Raw genomic sequence first — 19,977 nt, 5'->3', positions numbered from 1 at the left:
TACTCAAAGGGCATAAAAATCGGCATGTGTCGATTGGGTAATGTCCCTTGTCAGGATGGTGCAAATGACCCGACTGAGAACAACTAGCAGCCCCCGCCATAAATCCAGTCCTAACGTAAACTTTGACAAATACAATTTATTTATGTTGAACATAATATTAATCCATTATTCAAAACTTACTTATTTTTACGAATACGATATTGTATATTATAATCTTGTAATAACGTGTAACTGACTTTTATCTGTTTAAGAGCTATTTGGGAAGTTTGATGCACAATGATAGACATTTTCCAAACTCTCCTCGGCATCGTTCTGGTGCTTGCCTCTGTCTACATTTACAATTACTACAATGAGGTCACTAATTATTGGAAAAAGTATAAGATACCTGGACCTAAACCTTATTTACTCTTTGGAAATATAATACAATTTATTGCTCTAAAAAAATCAATTAGCGAATGTGTAAAACAATTGTACGATGAATATAAAGAGGAGCCTGTATTTGGAATATTTGACAGAACAACACCTATGCTTGTTGTTAATGACTTGGACCTGATTAAGGATGTTCTTATTAAGGATTTTTCACTATTTTCAGATCGAGGTCTATCTTTTTACCCTAAGGTTGGTCCTAATGTTTAATAGTTGACTTTAAAACATTGAAAAAAACATTGACTTCAAAGCCTGACGATATTTGATGATATAAAAGTACCACCAAAGAAACTTACAATTAGTATAAAATGGTTGGTTGTTAGTTACAGCAAACAAATGACTAATTTTGAAATGTACAATGTCTGACACAATTTCATGACATAAAAGTATTACAAAACAGCACCTGTGATACATCAATTTGAAGCTTTAAGTTCGTTAAAAATTATTGTATAAATGATTCATTACCATTTTGAATGCAAAGTAACTGGTAATTATAACAAACAATGTACAACTTTAAAATATAACAAAATTTAGTAACATGAAACTATCATAAAGTACCACTTACATTATAACAATTTGAAGCTTAAAATTTATTAAACATGACCATATGAATTTTTTATTAATGTCCTTAATACAAAATTGTGAATTGTTAAATAATTTTCTTGTTATATACTATATTGTTCGAGAGCAAGATCGATTTAAACGTGGTTCGTTAATCAAGATGGGGGTGAGAGAAAGAAGACGTTGAGAGTTTTAACAAAGAAATGGTTTATTTCACAATACAATAAGTACACACGAAAAAAGGTACAGTTAATTAAATTGAAATAGGGTACCTGAGATTCTACGATGAGAATTTCATTCGCATCACGAAGAGAGATCGAAATCGAGACGTGTAAAAGCCACGTGTTGGTGCAACACGTGGCCACTACATGAATACATATATTAATCTCGTATGTAGGTTTTTGAGATTGGGATTACGAGATTGAGTTGGCCGTTGGTATTTACACCGCATTCACTTTACAATGATTCGGTGAAAATTACTTATAATAAAATGAACAATCGAGAGAATGACGAAACACGTGTTGATAGCTGTGCATTCCAAGACCGTATGTAATGGCCGAGAAGAGGGCATCACGGCGGCACGAGCCGTTGGCATCACCTATAGCCCGTCCAACGAGACGAGTTAGTAAATGTATACAAATTCTCCGGCGCGAAGCAGGATCGCCTCACGGTATATCGATCCTTGTATACTAAAAAATAAGAAGCTATTTTTTTGGAACAATAATATCAGGTGTAAAGTCATCTCCCAAAATTATGACAAATAATTTTTGCGCACTCTATATACGGGATTTTGCTATGATCGCGGTGTGCGTATTTGAAAAACGCTAAGTTCCCCACGGTTTCTCAAGCAAGGGCCCACGGCAAGAGACCGTCGAAAGTTGGCCCTGAACTCGATACTTGACAGCCAATAGTAACAACCGCTAACATCCATCGTGTGAACATCACACCGCTGATTTGTTTACATACACTGACTCGTTTCGTTGGCCGGACTATAGAGCTCGCGACGAGGACGCTGATTGGTTGAAGTGACCGATTTCCAATGTGGCGACCGGTCGAGCTGAAGAGTGCTGCCGCGGTTCGCATGGCGACGGTTGAAATTAACGCATTTTTGAACATATATGTATACAGTAAATAATAACATGATTCTCTGACTAATAGACAGTTCATATTAAAGATAATTTATAGTTTATGTAGTCATTTTAAAGCTTTAGTTTGATGTGCCGTTAGTACTAGTTTGTACTTCTATGTCATCAAACTATATCAGACTACTAATGGATTATCACTTTTAATTGTCATACATAAAATTTTACACAAATAATATTACAAATACTATTAATATTCTGTTAAAAAAACTTAATAGGTAGAACCATTGACCGAACATCTCTTTGTCCTGGAACCCGAAAGATGGCGCCCACTAAGAACAAATCTCTCGCCAGTTTTCACTTCCGGCAAGCTTAAAGAAATGTTTCTTTTAATGCTAGATTGTTCGATGTATTTGGAGAAACATCTGGCAAAAATAGCGGATAAAGAAGAGCCGGTTGACTGTCGCGAATTATCAGCAAAATTCACAACCGATGTAATCGGCAATTGTGTCTTCGGAATCGACACGAGTGCTCTTTCGAACGAAGACAGTGAATTCCGTCGAATAGGCAGAAGTGTCCTTGCACCTTCCACCCGAGCGACAATTAGAAATTTCGTTAGAGAAATTTTACCCTTCCTGTACAAAACCATTGGACACCTGCTTCAACCCCCAGGTGCCGATAAATTCTTTACCAAAATGGTCGTGGATACTATAAACTACAGAAAACAGAATAATATTTATAGACCCGATTTTATCAATATACTCATGGAACTTAAAAATCATCCTGAGAAACTACAAAATGTTGGTAAGTAATTTGGAATAAAAGTATTTTTATTTTACTTATCAAGTATAGGGCGCGCTTACCACTAGGCAAAATAGCCATGTACCCACTGGCGTAATTAGCATTTTTTTCTGGGATGGATCATAATTTATAATTTTATAATGCGGGAATTTTGAAATTATGAAATATTAGATTTCGGAAGTTTTGGAGTTCTGGAGTTCTGGAATTTTAATATTTTTGAATTTTAGAATCTTACGATTAGAATCTTGGAATCTTAGAATCTTAGAATCCTAGAATCTAAAAAATGGAGAGGAGACCAGCTCACATTTTTAAGAAGCTAGACTTTAGGCTCTTACCTTGTTACGCCAACGCATATGACACGGTTCCCATCGGATGTACGATGAGTTGCATTGAACTTGTCGCAGTGAAGTTGGCTACAAATTCACTGCGACAACTTCAATCCAACTCACGTCAGTGTATGTATGTACAGTGTGTCCCACTTAAACTGATACAGAGCTCTTATTCCGTAACTATTAATGATACAAAAAATTGTTGATATGGAAATTGCATGGAAAAAGGGGGCCTATGTTTTGGCCAGAGTGAAAAATCTTTTGCATTATTAGTTTAAGAGATATGATGATCAAGTTTTGTTTTTTAAATGGAACCATATATTTTTTTCAGATTATGTAATAGTGCTTCTCAAGATGAATTCATTAAGCTTTAATATATACACTCGATTTTAATTAGTTTTCAAGATATAACGTTTACAAATTTCCCAATTTTCGATAGATACGTCTCGGTTTGAGTGGCAAGTCGTAAAAGCGGTCCTATTATTGCGTTAAGTGCCACAGCGGGGGTCTACGCTAGGAACGGCAGACCCAAAGAATAACCGCTGTGACACTTACCGCAACAATAGGGCCGCTTTTACGACTTGTTACTCAAACTAAGACGTATCCACTAGTGATGTGCGGCCCGACTAATACAGGGTGATCCTCTCGCTACGCTACCCAAAGGAAGTGCCGCCACAATAGAATGTGGTAGTCTACATCCTATTTCTATCATCGCTTACATGACCGTCGAGGTCCCTGCGGCGAGGACGGTTGTGTGCGTGGAAATGTGTGTAATGAGCAGAAGAGTCCCATTTAAACTCTGCGGAAAACAGAATATTTTCTTAACACATTTTCACGCACACAGCCATCTTCGCTGCATGGGCCATCTCGGTCAAGTAAGCGATGACAGAAATGGGATGTCAACTACTACATTCTATTGTGGCGGCGCTTCCTTTGGGTAGCGTAGCGAGAGGTTCACTCTGTATGTCGGGTTCCCAACTAGTCGAGTCTGTTCGAAATTTGGCGGGCTCGGGCGGGCGTCCGATACATCCGTGCAGTCGGATAGCCCGACTTTTTCAGGTTTGATCGAGCTCAGTCTGGCAGACTCGGACGAGCTCCGGCGGGCCTCGGCCCGCGACCCAACTCTCATGTACTTGTTAATACTTGCAATAAGCGTGTGCAAAATCTGTTTTATATGGATTTTTGAAATAAGATAATTTTTATCATGTAGAAAAATAATATAATACTTGTAACGAATTTATTTAAAATGAATTTCATTCCATGTCATTCATTGTATATTCATTTTATACAAAATAGATTTTGCACATGCTTATTGCAAGTATTGGGAATGGGTATATTTTAAATGATTTAACACATTTTGTTAAAATAATTCACTATATTTTATAATATAAGAAACTTGTTACGTTGCGCCGACGCACGCGCAACGTAAAAAGGAAAATATAAATTGGAGGATATAGGGTGGTTAAATTTCAATTAGTTAGTTGGAATTCAACCCCTTACACCTTCGTTCCTATTTTAGCGCAATGGTTGGTATCGCTGCTACCAGTCTTGAGCGGGTTAACGCTCTAGACAAATTAAAAGACGGAAGGCAAAATTGATAAGATGTTAGATTAGAAATTATTAGCCCTTCGTTGGGTTCGTTAAACGCTTTGATCCCGTGCGGGTCCCTCCTTGAATCTGTATGGGTTGGTAGGCGTGTTTTAGCTGAAATGTGTGAGGTGCGTTTGAAATGAATTTTGAAACTGTTTAGGTCAATGAAACTGGTTTAATTGTGAATGAAAAATCAAGTAAATAATAACAGAGAAATGCCAAAATTGAGACTTTTATAAATTTGGAAAAATTCGTTAGTGTAGAAAATACCAGTTTATGCAAAAATGTGAATGTTACGTCGCGAGCGAGAGATACGGCGCGCGACGTACAAAATAAAAAAACGAGATTTTAATTATTATGTTGGCTGATACGCGGTTGAGAATGGTATTAGCGCTGCCACCAGTCCTAATCGCTCGAAACGATGTTAGATCCTTCGCGATTAGAACAATAAAAGAGTTGATAGATTAATTAATAGTTAATTAAGATATTAATCGGGTTCGTCAATGCTCTAGTCCCATACGGGCCCCTCGTGTGAATTTGTACGAAGATGGTAGGCGTGAAAATAAGGAAAAAGGAAGTATTTAAAAAGTAAATGAATTAAACTAATTAGGTGTAACAGAAATATAATCTCAAAAAGGTAAATGTAACAATAAAAATGGTTGGTTAACAGAAAATGCGAGCTGTTTCAAATATAACAGAAAATAAATGCATTATTAAGAAAAGTTTAGATTTTATGAAAAACGAAACTATTGATTATAGAATAGTTAGAGGTTGATTAAAAGGTTCGATGATTCGAGCGACGATGTCGTGTAAAGAATCTAAGCGCGAATCAAAGGAAAAGAACGGTCCCAGGGGGTAATTCACCAGAGCCTCGGTTTCGTGGGGCCGTCCTCCTTGTGTGTAAAATCGGAATTTTCCAAATATTTTAAATATTCGATACCTTGTCTCGATTGCGAACGGAACGATCTAGGGAGAAACTTTCCAGAATTCTCGGTTTCGTAGATCGCCCGTTTTGCCTCGCCACGTCCAGATTCGTCGTATTCGACAAAATGAAATGGACAACTTACCAGAAATCAAGGTGAAATTATAATATCTGATAATAGATTGTTAGTAGCTTTTCTCTGGTGTCGTTGAAAAATCTGGAAATCAAAAAAGAAATGAGGGAACTGCCACTGCATTACGCGTTCGCGATCGGCCTTGATTACGGTATTACGGGACGATTAATTACGAAACGAGCACAAAAGTATTGCAAAGACGACGCGACGCGAAAGGAAAAAAAAAACCAAAAAGAAAAGTAATTAATTCAGCGGACGGTTTAAAACGAAAGAGAAAAGGATAGTGATTGAAAAGTGTGAAATTTAACGTATTCGCAAGAGTCTTTAACGCGGAAAACGCGAACCGCAATCTCCCGGCACTCTGCCTTTTTCAAGGACTTTACCGGTCAGCTAATTTCTACGATTTTCACACGAAACTATTGCTCGACGCGAACACGGGCTCCCCGCCACGTACCTCACGATTTTTCGACGAAGAGTGATTTGCCTCAGTCAAGCGATCGTGTCTCAGGGTTCGACCCACGATCAAGGGCCCAAAGTGGGGACATCATTTGGCAAATCGGGGTACGTGACGGAGGGGAAATCCCGCGCGTATTGGGCTAGTTGGCCGCTCTTCCTAGTTCCCTCATCCTTTCCTGGCTTTTCCTTCTACCTTCGTCTAAGGTTGTTCATTTCTTTCTACCCCTCTAACGCTACAACGGATTTCATGCGTCGCAATTCTAAAGTTCTGGAATATTCGAAATCTATTACGACTTAATTCATTCGAGTTTGCTTAATTAAAGAGGCTTTTACAATGATATTTCCGGTATCGAAAGAGGTCTTTGTTTTATTAGAAATATTCGGTTTACTGGTTTGAATGACTATTAGTTAAATAACGTTAATTATCATTCATACGTTAACTACTCTATTAATCTCGTTGTCCAACGGTTTACGCGTGATGCAACCGGTGTTTTATAATCGTCGACAAATTGCGGATACATGCGTGTCGCATTTAATTAATATTCATTCCGCTCTTATTAGTTATTAACATTCCTATTCGTATCTCGACGATTTACGTATATTCGAACGTTCTGCGTTTAACGTTTAGCGACGATGTTTATAGACTCGGTCGACCTTTGTCTCGAACATTCGTGAACGATTTCGAACTACAGCGGTTGTCACGCAAACCCTCGCATTCTAATATCATTCAAATAGTTTCATTCCGTTAAATTCCAATCGTTCTGTTCTAAATCACATGCACTCCTCGTGGAAGGATCGGCTGACGCATGCTTTGCAGGTATGAGAGGTACCTCGCTAATAAAATAGAAGAAAATTCTTCTTTATGTTGCACGGTTAAGTTGGGAAATTTCCAAGTGCGTAGCACTGCTTAACCGCGCGGCGAAAGATGTTTATGGTACCTCTCCCTAAACGGTTTCGACTTTCGAAGTTTTTGTCGCTGTGTAGTTTCGACAAGGCAATCATCCCAAGGAAAGGTTGACTTGTATTATTTGAAAGAACTAATATAGCCTCCTTTGTGTGCCTCGCCTGGGATTATCTCCAAGTGCTTCGCACTGGCGAGGTGCACAAACTTGGTATATTAACGGTTAAACTATTGAAACTAACAAGAGGAAAGAAAAAGGAGAATTATAATTTTAATCTCAAACTCCTTTCTTGTGTTCTCTGTGAGGAATCACTTCCAAGTGCTCACGCACCCGACGGTAGAGCACAAGATCGGAGGAGCGCGGACAGGTAACGAGGAGAAGAAATAGATTAGCAAGGCCCTTCCTTGCGCCCCTCACGTGGAAAAGTTTCCAAGTGTAGCGCACCCGATGAGGAACGCAAGGTCGGGTTTATGGAAATGAGCCCGGACGTAACATGAACAAGGGTAAAGATTCTTAGAATTAATTAACAAAAATATATCTGTAGGAAATAAGCGTTAGCGTATTTCTAATTAAAAGACTTTAATAAGAATACAGTGAAGTTGGTTAAACTTAACTTTAAAATTAGAGGTAAGGATTAAAAGTCTTGGCAACACTTAATCGCCGCTCACAATAGCACTCGCAATTCTCTTACGGTCGGTCAACCTCTCGCTATGCCTCGCAAAAACACTCTGCCGGAAAAACCATCGACTAGAGCCACCCTCTCTCATGCACACCGCACACCGCACCCCGCCTCGCTTATCTCTGTACTGTTTATAGCTTTTCGGCGCGACACTCGAGCCTTAGCCTAAACAGTCACTCGTCACTCGTACCATGCACATGTCTCACTCATGTCACCACCTAGCTCACACACGCATACACCACATATCAATATGAAAACACTCTAATATCACAATTGAAACGCGCTGAGTAATGTAGCGGTCGCGTGAAATGATTATTACAATTTCGCTTTCCTAAAGTTAACTGTAAAATCGGCGGTTTTCGCCCGTGGTACACCCCAGCCTGAGATACTCTCGTAACTCTCGAAAGAGCTGGACTAAGGTGCCCTTTTGATGATGGAAAAATTGGAATTGCGAGATTGTAATAAACGGAAAAATAATACTGAAATCAGTCGATACCTCGTACGGTGGAACGATCTGACCTGAGTCTTTCTCGTAACCCTGAAGGGCTGGACCAGATCGCCCGTTTTGCCAATTGATAACGTCGTGATTGAAAAATGTAATGGAATCGACTTACCGTTACGCTGTTTAATACAATACAAGATTATAATTTTCGCTTGCTAAGATTCTGTGTATTCGCTTGATGATCTGGAACACTAAAGAACGATAAGATTTCGATCACTGCACTTGTTGCGGCGAAAACGGATTATTACGGACGAGTACGTCGACGAGAGACAAACGAATAACGAGAATTACGAATTACGATTAATATAAATTACGCGAAATGAAGTTAATACGGAAATACTACGCGAACAAACGGTTTAAAAACTGAAAGAAAAGATAGAATATTAGGGAGAAAGAAGGTTTTACGTGCGCGTCTATGAGTCCTTATTCAGAATTCCGATTATTTTAACTCGCACGGCACTCTGCCTCGCTACGCGGAGGACTTTACCGCAGAGAAAATATCGCGAACTTCCAAATAACTCTGTCTCTCAGACACACGGACTCCCGATCACGCACTTACGATTGATCGATCAAGAGTGACAAATTTCGTGCGCGATCGATGGTCGAAGGGCCCGACGCGCGAACATCGTCCTTGGAGGGGACGGTTTGGCGAATCGTAGTCCGTTGTCGGTAGTGTCGCGTGCCCGGTGATTGGTTGAGACGCGCGAGCTAGACGAAGATCTTTCATCCCCTTTCTTTGGTGTTCCTTTCTTTTCTACTTCGTCGCCATGATAGTTTCAACGGTTTTCAGAAACTACGCAGTATTTCTCTTTATATGTACAATTAATTAATCGCATTGAATTGTAATATGACTATTGCATTGAATTAATTCATAACTATTGATTCGATTGAACTGCAAGATGAAATTACAGGTTTTGATGGAGGAAACCGTCATCCGTACATCAGGATCAATGTTATTCACTTTCCTGATTTGTAATAAAGATAGTCGGATTTAATAGGTTTAAAAGCGGATGATGCACTTACGGTGGTTGTAATGCCGTGGCGAATTATGCATTTTACAACAATCTATCGCACATTAGAAACTATCGCTTTGATGAATTCGGCATTTCGCATTCTATGAATTTTAAACAATTCTCAATCTGGCGAACGTTCCTTCAAGAACGTTCCTTTGTTCAAAATTTGCCGTTATCGCTAGGCAGTTCTTAGAATTTCGATACAATAGTGCTTATTGCTTCGAACGACCCTTGATTTTCGAACGGCGGTCGAACGTTCGCGACGTTCGCTTTCGTAAGGGTTCTCAATTCTTACTTTCATTGTTTAAATTCATTTTCATCCATCCACTCTCTCATACTATCGTTACGATCAGGTAATGGTGATCCTTGTTGGACCGGCTGGCGCTTTGTGCAATAGAGAGAGAAAGAGGTTTCTAACAAAAGAATTATTACGATTCTCCCGTTTCTACGCAGTTAGTAAGGGAAATTCCTGGAATGCGAAGCACTGGCTAACTGCGTAGCGCTGATGTTATGCTACGGCTCTCTCTCGCTCTCGAGCTAACCCGAGTTTTTATGCGTTATTACTGTATTCTATAGCTATTACTATGGTTGACGACGATAGTTTCAAGGAGGGTCACGTAAACTATTGAAAAGAATTAAGCTCAAACTCTTCCTTGTACACCCCTGGATGAGAAATCCTCGTAACCTCGAAAGGTTTGACAAGAATGTACAAGGTCGAGGAGGAATGGAAAGGTTGGCGGAAAACCGAAACACCCGCCTGTACGCCCCTTACATGAGAGATTCTCGTAACTCAAAAGGGCTTGATAAGTGACGCAAGGCGGATAAATTTCAAATTTTCTGCCGGGACGTAACAATATCCGTATGGTTCGAGAGCCAATACCGAAGTGAAGAGAAAGCGAAAAACCATGAGCGAAAAGCCCCTATTGGGTCCACTTTGAAGAGCTAAAAATAGAAATGCCTAGAGTTTATTACTCAGGCCTTTACGGGTAAGGGCTCTGCAAGCCATCAGTCCCTATCCCGAGGACCGTTAAAATAAACAAAGACACTATCGGGCATTCTTCGACACTCGACTTATTTTTGCAGTCAGAGGGGGTAGACACGGCACGTGACCTCTCTGATTCGGGACGTCGGTATTACAGCAGTTTTTTCGTTGGGCCTGGTGGAGCCACTTGCGTGGTCGGTTACGAACTGACAAGGTTTAATTCTCAGCTAGCGTGCGCGCAACACGATCTAGGAATGCAACCGGGCCTCAAGTATTTTTACAAACACATTTAAACGCTCATCTCGCCAGAGGCATCGCGACGATCCGCCTGAAGAACGAAAGCGAAACATTGGCGCGTGGTTAGAGTGAGATGTAGGGTGATCATGCTATCCTTCTTTCAACCTAACTGATAAAATTGTCCCGCTCCAATAAATTCTGACTGACTGAACGCGTGGATTTTATACAGCGCACCGTAGCACCCCTCGCTGCTGAAAAATATATGCCTACTCTGAAGAACCGAAGGAACGTGCAATCTGAGAAACTTTTCAGAAAAAGTTATTAACTTCTTTAAATAAATGTTTCTTAATTAATAAAAATATACAGGATACGTCATGCAATTTCTGACGGGTTATATCTTGAATTTGATAAGAGATAGGAAAAAGCTGTTTATGTAAAAGTTCAATGGTATGATAATGTCTATTTTTCTGTGATTTCATCTTCTCCGTGAATGCAACGATGCACTCAAAAATGCAAATCCACTTTTTATTTAAATGGAATTGCATCAATTTTTAGTTGTGTCAACTCCTTGAAACATTCTGCATAAAAAAGTACTAAGTATGGTACTATTAGAACTAATAAATGGAGGGACCTCGCATATATTCAGCCGAGATGTCAAATCTCGAATTAGATACGACGACCAGCCAAGCGTGAACGTAGAAAGGGACAGACAGTGGAGGAGAGAGAGAGCGGTCTAATGATCAAAGGAAAGAGCCGAAACGTATCGGTGTGACTAATACTAATTCAATTATAAAACTTTCTTATTTTTGACTTTTTTTTACTGAAACTTTTACTAGCGCATTGGTGAAATTTTTCTGATTAAAATGATACCAAACACGATATAGTTTGAATGGGGCGAGGTTTGTTATGGGGCGCTGTGGAAAATCCAGGCAGGCGGCAGTCAAATCTTAGCGAAAGGGGACAATCTCAACATTCAGAATGAGAGAAGGACAGCATGACTGTAGTGCGTCTCACTCAGCGTTCGGGCGATGTTGCCTTTTTCGCTTGCCTTCGCAGCACAGTTCGAATGACGTAATCAAGCTAACGCTTGATTCTGACTACGATTCCAAATCGGCAGCCTTTCTACTTAGACGCCACCTTATAACTACTAGCTGAACTAAATTTGTCACGTGACTTGCTCTGTAGTATCCAGATAATGGCGGAACTCGTCTTTGGGAATGCTTTTACGGGAATCGGTTATTCGTCCTTATACGAGAAGATCTTGAGCTCAATAAGGGCTCATTCGAAAGAGGAAGGTTCAATGCAGGGCGGTCAACTCACCGTTTGAGTCACAAAACTCTTTTAGTGGCCTAAAAATGCTTCCAATTTGCAACTGCATTTTGTCGATTTTTTCTTCTACTTTCGACACTGATATTATTAAATATGCACATAATCTCGTTAAACCATGAGTTGACCGCCCTGCATTGGACCTTCCTCTTTCGAATGAGCCCTTACCCAGCCCTATGTGTTCTCATATAAGGACAAATAACCGATTCCCGTAAATCCATTAATAGGCCCGTTTTTGCCGCTAATGTCACCTCGCTGCATTACCCGTGTCTACCCCCTTAAGAAGTACTTGAGAGTTGGGCCGCGGCCCGCGAGAGCTCGTCCGAATCAACACGACTGAACCCGACCGAACCCGAATAAAATAATTTTTAACAAAAAATACAACCGACTTCGAAATGCACTAAAAAGTATGAAATAATTTCTACTTCATTTATACAAATACCCAACAGCTATTAATAAAACCTATTTACTCGTTAGAAAGTATACTAAATACATTTCAACCTTTTCCGAGGCGGCGCAAAATTAAAAACTTTTCTTCTACTAGGAAGATTCTAGTTCAGACGTCGGCAACCTATCAAATCATTATTGGCAGCATCGTATATTCGGGGATTTTTAATTATGCGCCGCCTCCGAAAAGGTTGAAATGTATTTAGTATACTATTTAACGAGTAAATAGGTTTTATTAATAGCTGTTGGGTATTTGTATAAATGAAGTGGAAATTATTTCATACTTTTCATCGCAATCGGTACATGCCTTGGAGAGTATACATAAAGCTTTCCGTTAATTATGCATAATGAAAAAGTTGTTCAGAATCATGTCCCCGACAACAGGTCATTGAAATCGCCCAATGTTAACATTAAAAATTTCCTGTATTTTGCAATAACAATGAAAAAATGAAAAATTTTCTTTCAGTGGGACCAATCGGTAGACATACCCTACAAGATGCAAAAGGTTTCGTTCCGATTGGTCCATCCATCTCGGAGTAATCGGTGAACAAAAAAAAAAAAAAAAAATACATACTGATCGAATTGAGTAACCTCTTCCTTTTCGAAGTCGGTTAAAAAAGTCGGGCTACCCGATTTTTTCCGAGTCTGCCCGAGCCCGTAATATCGGATTCCCGCACATCCCTAGTATCCACTGAAAATCAGGAAATTTGTAAACGTTATATCTTGAAAACTAATTAAAATCGAGTGTATACATTAAAGCTTAATGAATTCGTCTTGAGAAGCACTATTACATAATCTGAAAAAAAATATATAGTTCCATTTAAAAAACAAAACTTGATCACCATATCTCTTAAACTAATAATGCAAAAGATTTTTCACTTCTGCCAAAACATAGGCACCCTTTTTCCATGCAATTTCCATATCAACAATTTTTTGTATCATTAATAGGTACGGAATAAGAGCTCTGTATCAGTTTAAGTGGGACACACTGTATGTATAGTCCGTCTAACGAGACGAGTCAGTAAATGTATACAAATTCTCGGGTGTGAAGCAGGGTCGGCTCATGGTATATCGATCCCTGCATATTAAAAAATAAGAAGCTACTTCTTTTGGAACAATAATAATAGGTGTTAGGTCATTTCCTAAAATCATGATAAATAATTTTTTTCCTATATTCGGGATTTTGCTATGATCGCGGTGTGCGTATTTAAAAAACGCTAAGTTCCCCCCTGCCGTTCTAAGCAAGGGCCCACTGCAAGAGACCGCCGAAAGTTGGCCCTGAATTTGACCCTTGACAGCTAATAGTAAAAGCCGTTAACGTTCATCGCGTGAACACCACGCAGCTCTTTTATTTACATTTACTGATGCGTTTCGTTGGACGGACTATAGTCAGAACGCGATGAATTTTGTTGGAACTGACCGCGAATTAAAGTGTCTCTTCAACTCTGTGTATGCTTCGCTATGATTGAGGCAAAATATTTTAAAAAATGTTGTTGCAACATTTGTAAATAAATATTGCTTATTGTCTAGTAATCAATAATTAAAAACAAATTATTTCGTAGAAAAGAATAGAACTTTTGTAGGGCGCGAATCCACGGCATAAAAGCACCCACCGGTTCCGTGATCAGATACCATAACCGCCACGATGGCTGCGATATTAGATTTGCAACTAAAAAACCTGGAAAAATTCAGAACCATAAATAAACATGTCTAGAATATTCTAAAACTTTTTCAAATTGCTTTTGCATACCAGTAAATAGGCAAAATATGATAAAAACCGCTACTACTGTTTTACTTGTTATTATGTACTTTCCCGGTTGGGATACCAAGTTGATATAATATTGCTTTGAAATAAGCAACTAGCTATCTCCTCTTCTTTGTTTGAAGTTGCCTGCAAAGTGAGAGGTCCGAAAAATAAATGAGAGGTTTATGAAAGTGAGAAGCCGATGTTTTGGGTAACAAATTGTCACGCTCGACTGAGCAGTGACATCGGTTAGTAGAAGACTAGTAAGAGAAGTTAGTAGAATGCTTTCTCAGTCTGGTATATTTGCCTCGAAATAAGCGAAATAGTGCGAGAATGAGAGAGCATGTTATATTCTATTCTTGTTCAGAAAATAACATTGCTGCTCGGCCGATCACTTTATGGTTAACCGCTACCTCGGATCTCTCGCTCGTTTCTTGTGTTCTCTATCGTCCCGTTTTAAGAACAAAGTCAAGCCAAATAGCATACCTGCTCCGTAATAAGCAACTGTTCGGTCCCGAGCGAGTTGCTTATTTCGAGGCAATATTGTACTTGGTGTACAGTGATTGCTTTTGGTGAGTTATTGAATGGTGCATTGCCAAGTAAAATCGGTTCAAGGGCACTTTTGATCATTTTATCCATTGCCTCTTACGGTTTGGAAATTTTCACATAGTACACAGACTAGACGGACTAACCGGGCTACGACCGTACGAGGTACATGTATACATGGTGTCCTAGTATTAGGTCGAATCCCCTGGGGGGATGATTACTGAGGTAACTCTGAACAACTTTTTCTTTTGCCAAAATATTGGTTAAGACTTCGTTTTGGAATTATTAACGAAAAACATTCTCCAATTAAAACTCTTGTAGGGCGCGGGCTGAATTACGAGAGCGTTGACTATTGATTACGTTCGAACAGTGGTCATGAATACGCGTGGTGACACCACATTGGCACAATCTGTGGCTTCGTTTTCGAGATATAAGCAACTGAAAATTGGAATATCAACTCCCGAAGCGCGTGTTTTGCTTTCAAACACGTTGCTAACAGCTGACAGTTGAGCAGGTAGCTTATTCTGTAGTATCCGGGGTCAGCGTCCGGCCAAAGAGACACGTGAAAAGATAAGGATATATATCTGCCTAGTCATGAGGACAACGACCCATTTATAGTTTTAAAGTACAGGTAGCCCTCCTACAACACGGTATCCTATAACACGGTTTCGCTCTAACACGATAGGATAAATTGCGGGAACCCTCGTATAGCACTGCAACCTATAACACTGTTTTGCTCTAACACAATAAGAAAATTGAGAAAATCTTTGTACAACAATGTACTTCTACAGCACTGGATAACATGATTTTTGTTTAACATATTTAAAAACTAAATTACTTAATAATAATAACGGGAACGAATAATGAACTACAGTGCCTTTACATGAAAATATATAAATAAATAATAATTTACTCATTTATAACTCTATTCCGATGTTATAGCGGAAAGCGTCATGCACAGTTTATACGCTATCCGCGGCGAGACTTGCCGTCTCATTGTAACTACTGATGAGGAAGAATTTTAATAAATTAAGGATACATTAAATGAAAATATTTTTTTTTTTTTCGTTTTGTGTTATATTTTTAATAAAAATTAAGTTGCTTATATAGAATTAAAAAAAAAAAGTTTGTTTTTAATAAGTTCTCGGAACGTAACCCCCCTTTTTGTATTAGCTCTGGGTCTCATATAACACGATTTCACACAACACAGCGTTTTCTAGGAACCTATCTACCGTGTTATAGGAGGGCTACCTGTACTAGATTAATGCGCTCTATACGCACTCTAATTGGACAGTTCTTTTCGTTAATAACTCAAAAACGAAGTCTTAACCAACATTTTGGCAAAGGAAACAGTTGTTCAGCTTCGCCTCAATGTATATCTACAGCTCTACAGCTGATGTGAACAGCAGTGTAACTTTTGTTATGATGTTTTGCAATTATAATAGAAACGTATTAAAAAAAATAAGTATGTTTTTTTCAAGGTCCCAATAACCCAATTTTTTTTTGAAAGTTTCCTACCTTAAGAGTATACCATTAAATTTTTGTCCAGTGATGTCTTTTCATAGTAAAATATCAATTTTATGCAAACAAACTATTGGACCTTGTAAAGTGAACCTTGAAATATGTCCAGAAATTTTGTGAGATCAAATATCAAATAGTTCACGAAAAGTGAGCGATTTTCTGCATGGGACCGCAGGGCATGAGTGTGACCGTTAAGTTATTATTTGAAAGCACGACCGTTAGGGGTTAAATCAGTTATCACTTTCGTGTCCACCTGGTTAGACCATCTCACGCTTCTTATCTTGATCAAGTTGCATTTGTTATCATGAATTCGAATTTATTATTGTACCTTATCTAGGTTTCTAAAACAAAATTTATCGTGTTTTTCAGAACTGACAGACACGTTGCTCACTGCTCAAGCATTCGTCTTTTTCGTGGCTGGATTCGAAACCTCTTCAACGACTATAGCTAATACTTTTTACGAATTAGCGCAAAACCATGATATACAGGATAAATTGCGAGAAGAAATTAGGCAGAGTGATACAAAGTATGGTAAAATTTTAACATACGATCGAGTTAAAGAGATGAAATACTTGAACAAAGTATTCAAAGGTTTGTATCATTAAAATATGTCAAATGTAATTGTAAGACAAGGTTTTTATAGCCACACGTAATAAGGAGCGAAAGAGGAGAAATTATAAATTAACGTAGAATAAATATTTTTATTATTTATAAGTGATCAAAGAAAGTTAGTGCTGAAAGTACGTCCCAACATTTACATTAATTATTTACATTTTAATATTATAATACTTTTTCATTTTTGTAACACGTCTTCAATACTCTTTAATCTTGTACAGTATCAATTTACAAGGGAAATAGGGATATAGGGGAAGCAGCACTTTTCAGAATCTTAATTCTGATCATATTAATGTTAAAAATGATTTGGAAACAAAATATTATTACTCACAATTAATAAATATTATAAAATTTTGTACGTAATTAAGAAACATGAATGATAAAATAAGTATCAATTCAAATTCTTCAGCGTAAACGTTTATACGCACGTGTTTGGTGGTCACTGACTTATGTGAGGCTTTTGGGTCACATATGGAGGGGGGCGGCAGCTAAGAAACCTGAGATATCACCATATTCCCCGAGGAAACCTTCTTTGCTCGATACTGTACATTACATTAATATAAAAATTTTCATTTTGACTAGTAAAAGATTAATTAAATTTTTTAAGATCTCATTTTGCTATGATATTCATCTAATTCCAAATCAATATCTAACAAAAATTACAAAAGGTTACAACTATCAAATAATATTGTAGTTAAAGATTTTTCGATTCGTTTTTTTAAGCTGAATGGTCAATTTTCCGATTGCACATGCTCTATAAAAAGAGTAAAAATTTTATACAAAATGAGTGAAAATAATATTCTTTAAATTTAAAGATGAAATTTAATAATTTCTGTATCACATGGTATTAAAAAAGTACATCAAACTCTTAAAAAATTGTAATATACATATTAAAAATTTTATATCCATTAACATTTAAAATTGAACATGAGAAATCCTTCTACACTATAATTCTTTTAGATTTGCGCGGTTCGTAATAAATTATTATTTTATTTTTTATTTAGAAACATTGAGAAAGTACCCTATATTTCCAGTATTAATGCGACAAGCACTGGAGAACTATACATTTAGAGAAACCAAAATTACGATACCAAAGGGTACTAAAATGTGGATTCCAGTATACGGGATCCAACGCAATCCAAACGTTTTCTCAGATCCTGAGAAATTTGACCCTGAGAGATTTAGCGAGAAAGCTGTTGCAGCTAGACATTCTATGAGCTATCTACCATTCGGTGATGGGCCACGAAACTGCATTGGTAAGTTGAAAAAAACAATCCAAATTTGTTAACAATTACTAATTTAAAAATTATAAAAGCTTTATGTTAAAATGTTTCTTAACAACTAAATTTATTACAAGTAGTACTTAACACACACAGGGGCGTCATTTTAATCTTTTTAGTATGTGAATAATTTATTTTATACTTTCATATATGATCAAAAAACAAAGTAAAATCTAATTTTCCATATCCCTAAGTCAGCAAGATGTGGTTTCATTAGAACTATCATATCTCACTTGATGCACCTACAATAAATACCAGAATTGAACATTATTTCAAATAAACTTCTTAATCATATTTTCAATAATTTAAAATATTTTAAAATTAGAAACAATTGTTTCTTTGAATGAAAATCTATTCATGGATCTTTCAATAAAAATCTTGAATTATACCAAATTATTTAAAAATAACGAATAATTTTCAATTTAAAGACATTTTTATTTCGAATAAATTTTTATTTGAAATCAAAATTTATTCAAGTAAATAATTTATTTCTTATTCTACAATATTTTCGATTTAGCTGAAATTTCTATCAGAAGATTATTTCAAATAATGCCGAGTTTTGCTAAATACACACTACAGTTTAGAGAAATAACCAAGTGTTTCCTGGCTTGAAATAGGCAACTCGCTATCCCCTCTTCTTTATTTAAAGTCGCCTGCAGAACGATTGATCCGAGAACCAGTCTTTTACAATTACAGTAAAATCTTTCTAGTTGTCGGTAAGCTGAGAAGCGAAAATGGATAATGTGGGCAGGATAGACACGATTTATTGAGCCTTATGGCTATTTTTGATCTTCGGCAAAAAGTCGTAAAAGAGAAGAATAGCATGAGAGCCGTGACAGTCGTGGCAGCCGAGAAATTAACAACAGTTTAACTTTCTTATTTTCAGGTCTTTCTGTATGCAAATTGTTTTAACATATTGGTATAATTTTTCTGATTAAAACGAGACCAAACATGACATAATTTGGCCTATATGGACGAAAAAAAAAATCGCATCGGGGATATTCCCTTGTAAGTAAAATAAAGTAAATATGCTCCAAATTATATTGTGTTTGGACTCATTTTAATCAGAAGAGTCTGGCCAATGCGTTTAAAAAATCCGTAGGCAAACAAAATTAATATTAAAAAAGTTATAGTGTGTAGGAGAGGACGTTCTTTTAAGGAATTTGTCAGGTTCTAAATAAAACTCCAAGTCCTACTATAATATGGTTATGAGTATATTTTAAAAAGGTAGCACGGCTCGCTGAAGAGCCGACCGTTCGTTTCCGTGTTTGTGCTGTGACTGCCCAAGAACGTTTTGTCTTGCACCCCCTAAAACTCAGGGGTACTGGCCGTCGTCGCTTGGCCTCGAGTCCCGCTATTTTATGACTCGGCCACGATTGAAAAAGTAGCGAACCTATAGGCCCGAACACATGGTCGGATGGAACTTTCTTCAACCTTGTACCTTCATGGGCTCCAAATGCCGTTAAAAAGCCTACAAGTGCTTTATTATAAACTACAAAAACTCCAACTCTCATCAAAGAAGCTGCATCGCGTGTCGCGTGACTGACTCGAACAAACAGACCATAGGGTGAATAAAATAATTTTTAACAAAAAACACAACCGACTTCGAAATGCACTAAAAAGTATGAAATAATTTCTACTTCATTTATACAAATACCCAACAGCTATTAATAAAACCTATTTACTCGTTAAATCGTATACTAAATACATTTCAACCTTTTCGGAGGCGGCGCAAAATTAATAATACCCGAATATACGATGATGCCAATAACGATTTGATAGGTTGCTGACGCCTGAACTAGGATCTTCCTAGTAGAAGAAAGTTTTTAATTTTGCGCCGCCTCCGAAAAGGTTGAAATGTATTTAGTATGCGATTTAACGAG

The 19,977-nt window shown here is 37.6% G+C and overlaps 1 protein-coding gene across 2 annotated transcripts in view; it reads left to right on the top strand.

Annotated features, from left to right (window-relative positions):
* LOC117610870 (cytochrome P450 6A1-like) overlaps positions 1–19,977 on the top strand; it is a 60,832-nt gene that overhangs the window by 28,970 nt on the left and 11,885 nt on the right. For both annotated transcript variants that reach the window (XM_034338703.2, XM_076688064.1), the window contains exons 2-5: positions 252–618; positions 2,348–2,873; positions 16,569–16,790; positions 17,819–18,070. In XM_034338703.2, coding sequence (XP_034194594.2) covers positions 277–618; positions 2,348–2,873; positions 16,569–16,790; positions 17,819–18,070 — 1,342 coding nt within the window. In that variant the 5' untranslated portion in view covers positions 252–276. The remainder of the gene's footprint in view (positions 1–251; positions 619–2,347; positions 2,874–16,568; positions 16,791–17,818; positions 18,071–19,977) is intronic.

Source organism: Osmia lignaria, chromosome 4 (genome assembly GCF_051020975.1).
Source record: "Osmia lignaria lignaria isolate PbOS001 chromosome 4, iyOsmLign1, whole genome shotgun sequence".
NCBI classification, from domain to species: domain Eukaryota; kingdom Metazoa; phylum Arthropoda; class Insecta; order Hymenoptera; family Megachilidae; genus Osmia; species Osmia lignaria.
This window is presented reverse-complemented; position numbering and strand designations above follow the sequence as displayed.